Source organism: Passer montanus, unplaced genomic scaffold, assembly GCF_014805655.1.
Source record: "Passer montanus isolate IOZ18808 unplaced genomic scaffold, ASM1480565v1 scaffold22, whole genome shotgun sequence".
Lineage (NCBI taxonomy): Eukaryota > Metazoa > Chordata > Aves > Passeriformes > Passeridae > Passer > Passer montanus.
Window position 1 is genome coordinate 5952271 of NW_024366815.1, and position 7409 is coordinate 5959679.

The 7409-nt window shown below is 44.3% G+C and overlaps 1 protein-coding gene across 1 annotated transcript in view; it reads left to right on the plus strand.

The window, feature by feature from the left end:
- ISL1 (ISL LIM homeobox 1) overlaps window positions 1–6938 on the plus strand; it is a 10980-nt gene extending 4042 nt beyond the window's left edge. Inside the window, exons 3-6 of the mRNA XM_039709808.1 lie at window positions 70–329; window positions 2329–2615; window positions 4025–4192; window positions 6466–6938. Of these exons, the coding sequence (XP_039565742.1) occupies window positions 70–329; window positions 2329–2615; window positions 4025–4192; window positions 6466–6582 (832 nt within the window). The 3' untranslated portion in view covers window positions 6583–6938. The remainder of the gene's footprint in view (window positions 1–69; window positions 330–2328; window positions 2616–4024; window positions 4193–6465) is intronic.
- The last annotated feature ends 471 nt before the right edge of the window (window positions 6939–7409 follow it).

The following is a 7409-nucleotide window of genomic DNA, read 5'->3' on the forward strand; positions in this document are numbered from 1 at the left end:
CCCCTTCCCCCTCCCGTGCTCTCCCTGCTTCCCTCCCTTCTCCTTCTTTCTGGGCTGGGCCCTGCTCAGGTTATACGGCATCAAGTGCGCCAAATGCAGCATCGGCTTCAGCAAGAATGACTTCGTGATGCGCGCCCGCGCCAAGGTGTACCACATCGAGTGTTTTCGCTGCGTGGCCTGCAGCCGCCAGCTCATCCCCGGCGATGAATTCGCACTGCGGGAGGACGGCCTCTTCTGCCGGGCGGACCACGACGTGGTGGAGAGGGCCAGCCTGGGCGGCGGGGACCCTCTCAGCCCCCTGCATCCCGCTCGGCCGCTGCAGATGGCAGGTACCGCCCGCGCCCAGCGCCGCGGAAACCCGCGGTGTTTGGCGATGCCAGGTCCCACTCCGGACGGCGGGGAGACAGAGCCCCATGGTCTCAGCGGGTCCCGCACCTCCGTGGAGAGCCGGGCCTGAGCGTGCGCGCCCGCGGAGAGGCGGCGGCCGAGGCGCGCCTCACGTTCGGGGCTGCTGCGGGTCCAGCTGCCGCCAGAAACGCCCGGGTTCGCGGAACCCGAGGGGCGGAACACCTGCGGAGGGGCCGCGCCCCCGCCCGCCAGCCTGCCCTCCTCCTGCCCCCACCACGCACCGAGTGCGGGATTCCTCCGTCACCCTCCCCGAGCCCGGGGCAGCCCTGAGCCTGAGCCGGAGAGGGACGAGCCGCTGCGGAGAGCAGGTCTGAGCTTTCAGACCCCTTCGCTGCCTCAGGAGCGAGCGGAGAAGCTGTTCTGAGCGCTGGAGGAAGTAGGGTCTGAAAAGAGATAGACTTCATAACTACAGGCTGGCGCTTAGGCTGTAATTTAAAACTGTCAACAAGCTAATCTTCGGTAATTGCCTTTTAAAGTGACTCTTGCCTTCTTGAAACGTTTCATGTAATTTGATGAGAATTTCATCTCAAAACTCAGCCTTGTAACTTCAGAGTCGCTCCACCTTACAACTTCATTCACACTTCCAGTTCTCGACGGGTACGTCAGACACTCAGAGACCCTTAGCTTTAGGAAGGGACACTTCTCTGAGGCTAATACAAGCTTGGACAATACAAGGTTGTCCGGCCTTTTAGCTGTGCAAGTAACTGTAACTCGGAAAGTTGTTTGTAAATACAGCTATTCTAAAACGGGTTCATTTCCCTCTTCTGAGCTGCTTTCAGGTGACATATCTGGAGACATATAGGGAGAAAGAATCCCGTAACTGGTCAGAACAGAATTCTAGAAAGACTGTGCTCCTTATATCGTGTTTGTGCCATGTCTCCGAAAGGCTTAGTGTGTCAGCAGGTACAATACTGATAAGATTTGAAGCCTTCGTATTGTCGTCATCGCATTTGCTGATGCATTGTTAAAATTAGAAAAGTCGGAACCCGACTGTACAAAAGCGAGCACTTCTGACTGTTAGCTAAACAGTTTAAAGAAAAAAAAAAAACAGAAAAAAAGAAAAAAAAAGTTATGTTTTTATTTTTCCCTCGACTGGGTCAGATTACACATAATAGCTACAGCTACACAACGCACAGAAGAATAGCAGAATCACAGGAACACTTTGAGCTCTTGATGCGATGCCATCTGTAGTTTTGCATTTCTTGGCAGTTTCTACGAGGCTCTACTTTTAAAAGCACTAGATTGATATTTTTAAATTATTCATCCAAAGTATAAGTAAATACACCTACCACCTCCACTTTTTAAGATAAACCCCATCTCCCGTGCTTTGAGATACGGGCCTCTCACAGGGTTTTTTTCCATTGGCATGGTGCAGAGAATTTGGCTTGTTTTGTTCTGGTTCGAGAGCGTCAAACTGCCGGGAGCTGTTGCACTGGCTTCTGGCTAAAATGAGCTAGGTTCAGTATACAAGAAGCAGACTCGAATTATGATTAATTTAAGAAGTATTCTTTCACTAATTTTCGGGCCAAATTCTGTTTTGGTGATTTGTCAGGAAATAAATACTTAAAAACCTCCTGCTCCTTTCCTAGCGCACATACACCTTAGCTAACTTGCCCTCCCCTGTCAAGTTTCATACAGGTTCAAGCTTCTGTCATTAGGGGTTTTAGGGGGGTGGTTTGTTTTTGCAAATTAATTGTCTGTGGAGTCAGAAATGTCAGTCACTCCACCAGTGCATAAAGCAGAGGAGGCTGCAGCAGCTCCGATAGATCTGAGTGCTTGAATGGCCTTTGAAAGAGGGTTCATCACCCGCCCCCCCGTCCGCCACCTTCCCCTGTCCCACCAGCTTAGATTCATAGTCTCTGCAGACTCTCTACTTCCTACTCATGGGGATCCTGTTCCTCCCTTCCCCTTCCCTTACAGCAGAACCTATCTCTGCCAGACAGCCAGCTCTGCGGCCCCACGTCCACAAGCAGCCCGAGAAGACAACCCGAGTCCGGACTGTCCTTAATGAAAAACAGCTTCACACCTTGAGGACCTGCTACGCTGCCAACCCCAGACCTGACGCCCTCATGAAAGAGCAACTGGTAGAAATGACTGGCCTCAGCCCGAGGGTCATCAGGGTTTGGTTTCAAAACAAGCGATGCAAGGACAAAAAAAGGAGCATTATGATGAAGCAACTTCAGCAGCAGCAACCCAATGACAAAACTGTAAGTGGCTTCAGCCTCTGTCCGTGTCTGCCTTAATTCCCAAGGAGAAAAACTTGGTGTATGTCCGGCCCGGACAGCCGCAGGGCTCGGTCTGATGGTGCTAATTTTTTGCGATCTCCCTGAAAACAAAGAAAGCGATGCTGCTTAGGCATTACCCGTTAGCTTCTGCTGTCAGTGCAATAGAGACAGACCACAGCGAGGAGCCGATTTAGGCTGCTTAAGCGTGCTTAAAATTTGTGGGGCTGAGAATACGCAGTACCTTAGACCAACTCCTCTGCATCATGAGTGAGACCTGCAGAGCTTATGGGATGTCATAAACCCAGTCTCGTCTAATACTTATACTGCAAATGCAAGGGGCTCCTTAAGGAGAAAATGACGCCTTTGACCTCTTCAGTGTTTTCAAACAGGCATAAATCCATAAGTAAAAATAGTTAAAAATAAAAAATAAAAATAAAATAAGAGGTGTTTTTCTTAGCACTTTATATACTAGAAAGTGTGTGTATTTGTCAGTGCACTTACTGCAGAAAAAGACAAATGCAATGCAAATTTTTCAGAATTACCATGGTGTTTACAGGTTAATTTATATATAGTTATATCTCTGTAGAGCTCTTTTCTGCAGATATATGCATGGGTGATGTAAACAAGCGGCATGCACTGGGTTCAGTAGAACAAGTTATCTGTTCCCATTTTAAGTAAAATTTGTTTCTTTTTTATTGTTGCTGTAAGTCTACTTGAAGAAGAGTCTGTTACTCTCCCTGTGTATATTGACTGACCCGAGAATGACTATTAATTCATAAGGCTGCCCAATTAAGTGGAATTTAAGGAGTTTCATTTTACCCTGTTGGAATGCAATAAAACACGGTGTTGTTAACTCGCCTGAACAATCTATTCGTCGAGGCTTGGAGTTATGTTGTACACCATACTGAGAGGGCTTGGGTTTTTTGTGGCTTTTTTTTTTGCCTTTTTTTTTTTTTTTTTGGAAAGAGCGCGCTAATGACGTACCCCAGGTTTGCTGTGCACTGGATATACGATCCAGTTAAGGTCACGCAAAACAAAACCAGACTGGACGCGGACTATGGAGCGGAGCAGGATTAACCATTTCTCCTTCTGAGACGTCCATTGGCAGTCGAGATACAGAGTGCTCATGTTCAAGAGAGCTTGGGGCGGAGGGGCTATGCCTTGAGACGAATAGGAGGATTAAAGGGAAAGAAAGTAAACTTCCACCGTGATAAATGCAGCGAGTAGAAACAGGCTGACCTAGAGTAGAATAGAGTAAGACATTCACAGCAGATTAACAAAGCAAATACAAGCGGCCGTATAGATAAGATAGAAAGCAGTTTATTGACTCAGCGTTTATACACAATAAAGCTAACCAAGCTCATTAACATCTTTTGCTGGTCTGTTTACAGAATATCCAAGGGATGACAGGAACTCCAATGGTGGCTGCTAGTCCGGAGAGACATGACGGCGGTTTGCAGGCGAACCCCGTGGAGGTGCAGAGTTACCAGCCGCCCTGGAAAGTACTGAGTGACTTCGCATTGCAGAGTGACATAGACCAACCTGCTTTTCAGCAACTAGTAAGTGTCGGCTCCCAGCCCGAGCCAACCGGTACCCGGGTCAGAGCAACGGGAGATTCACTCCAGGTGTCAGGTGCTCTCAGAGAGACAAGCAATCCAGATTAGCTGGGTTTTCCAGAAATTGCGAGGCGTGCATGACTGCATCTGTAAAAGCATAGAACTGAATTGATTTCACAGAGGTTGGTGCAAAATCCATCTTAGTGTACAGCAGAGATACTCCTTAGTTGTGTGTGAGTTTGGATAAGGCCTGACTCAGGTCTGATAATAGCTCACACACTCCTGAAAACTGAAAGCACTTCACCAAAACATTCTTTATGTGTCACTTAATTGTACTTATATATATGAAAGCAGTTTCTAAAATTCACCCCTCCCCACTTCAGGCTGATTCTGCCTTTATGCTGTAGGATAAATTTTAAATACATGATTACAGTGTCAGCCAGGGCCCTTGTTTTGTCAGACAAATATGACCTCTTAATTAAAATTTCAAAGTCCATGTCTTAAGCATGTACTTCTAGATATAACTTTATATATTTATATATATACATAATCTATATACATATGTAGCTTACATGAAGTGTTGTTTTTTGGAAAGGAAATTGCTAGTACATATTTAGGTGAAAAATTCAAGCAATATAATGGACTACTTTAAGCCAAAACCAAGTAGTCTTTTTAGAAGAAATTCTGTCCTTAACTCACTTCCTTATGTCTACGTCACTTGGCAGCCCATATGGGACCAAATCGCCAACAACACTTAGGCACAACAAGGTGAGTTAAGGAGAAAAGTTCAATTTTAAGTCTGTTTCCTAGCCCTAAGTCTATTAAAACCAGATATTTAAAATAGTAAGGTAGATTGTGTATAGTATTTCAGGGATTCAGAAGTACAGTTACAAAAAATTAACATGTAAATCTTTTTTTGATCTGTTGGGCTTTTCTTTTCCTTTCTTTTCTTTTTTTTTTCTTTTATTTTTATACCAAGTGATGGAAGACAAAGGTTTGTAGTTGAATCTAGCACTGTGTTCAGACCTTTTCAGTTTAGTATCATGCTCTCCTGCAGAATCCCTTTTCTTTTGCCCAACAGCAGTCTGCAGTGTGTTCCCCTTCCTGGCACACCATGCTCGCTCAGGAAACTGTAGCACAGCAGCAGGGCTATTTGCATCCTCTTACATCTAAAACAACCACTGCTTTTTCTGCTTTAATCAAGCTGTCCGTCAGACGTGAGAAAAAAAAAAATCATCTCCTTTGGTTGCTTTACTTACTGTGCCTTAACAAAATACGAGACTTTAACAATATTTGATGCAGTGAGGCTTTGTATTAAATAGTTCAAAAAAAGAAAAAAAAAGGCAGGATGGAAGATGGATAGTCCAAATACACATACACATATAGGTAAATAGACCATTAGGTTGACAAATTAATATTGATATATATTCACCATAACACGTGGTACAGAAAAGAGCTAAATTAAAGAATAGTGGAAGGAACGGACCATTCACTGGCCGTTCAAGACTCGGTTCTAATCTGGAAAGGGCATTAATCACTGAATTGGCCAGCTAAATAGGTGCCAAATAAATGCTTCTGGATTAACAAAGCTCCACCCTTCAAGTCATGCTTTTTCCCAGCACTACTCCTAAACTAACGGGAGCAGCGGGGCACATTAAGATGGAATAGTGTGACCTTTTTTATCAAACAGACTCTCATTAAGGAGAGATAGCACCAGCCTCGAATCAGGAATGAAAGCGGATGGCTGGTTTCAAATGCCTTCTGCTGCTGGATGCTCCTTCCAGGTTTATTTTGGTATGTGCACAAAAGGGGAAAAAAGTAATCTTTCAGTTTCATGTCAAGAAAACACATGCACTCCTAAATAATTTACTAGAACATCCTCTTGGGATTGCCACTCTTGCAAGACAGGGAAGAAGGCCTCATTAATAAGTTTGTTTGTTTATTTGCTTGATTTTTTCAGTCTTCTTTCTTCCATTTTTTAATCTACTTTTTCTTGGTGATTTGGCCGAAGGCCTGAAGAAGGTTCCTGTGAAGTCAATGGGGAAGCTAAACAGAGCAACCAGCAATGACACAGCCTCCTGTGGAGATGTATCAGGCCTATTGGCTGCATGCCTTGTATATTTATTTTTGTGTTCTTCTTTGCCTGCTACTTTTTCTTTGAGTTTTACAGTTGTAGCAACAGTTCTTTTTCTTATTTTTCTTCTTTTTTTTTCCTCTCTCTCTCTCTTTTTTTTTTCCTTTTTTTTTCTTTTTCTTTTCTTTTTTCTTTTTGGCAGGTTAATTTTTCAGAAGGAGGACCTGGTTCCAACTCTACTGGAAGTGAAGTAGCATCAATGTCCTCTCAGCTGCCAGATACACCCAACAGCATGGTAGCCAGTCCTATTGAGGCATGAGGAACATTCATTCAAATATCTGTTGTTGTTGTTTCTGCCCTTACCCTCACCCCTGTTGAAGAGAGTGGGAAAGTGAACGTGTTGGGACTTCGAAATTTAGGGGGAAAGAATACTTAACAACCCTGTAAGGAACCTAGCAAGGAACTGCTCCATGAGATGAACGGAGTCATATTTGAAAAGACAAGGTAATATGGTAGCAACACTGTGAAGACAATCATGGGATCTTACTAGAAAAAAAAAAATACTTAAAAGAACCACAAACCCCGTGCTTTTCAATGATCAGAGGAGTATCGAAAAGACGTTTTCCAAATATAAAGGATTTGTACTCGTGGATCTCAAAAAAAAAAAAAAAAAAAGAAATCTTTTCATTTGACTGCACATCTTAGGGAGAAACCAAGGTAGAGGGACTTTCTATCCGGTCCCTCCCATTCCGAATGGTGCTGTTTCTATATTGGGGATAGCCTTGCCAAAAGAAGCTCCAGTAGGTTTTCCATCATCAGGAAAGAGGCGATTCAGCCCTGCATTGTTGAAAGATTCCTTGCAGGAAGGTGGAGCTGCATTGGTTTGCAATGTTGTTTTTAGTTGACTCTTAACAAGGGGTTTTTCTTGGGTCTCTTCTAGCATGCCTGTAGCGGGATTTTGATTTTGTTTGGTTGAGATCCACCCCCTATTAAGTGTGATGCGATTAAAAATAGGTTTTTGAATTCCTCTTTAAAGGCGAATTTATAAAAACATTGCAACAAGGTATACCTCTATTTTGCCACAAAGCGTCTCGGGATCGTGTTTGAAATGTGTCCGCCCAAGAACCTTCCCCTCCCCCAGAGATG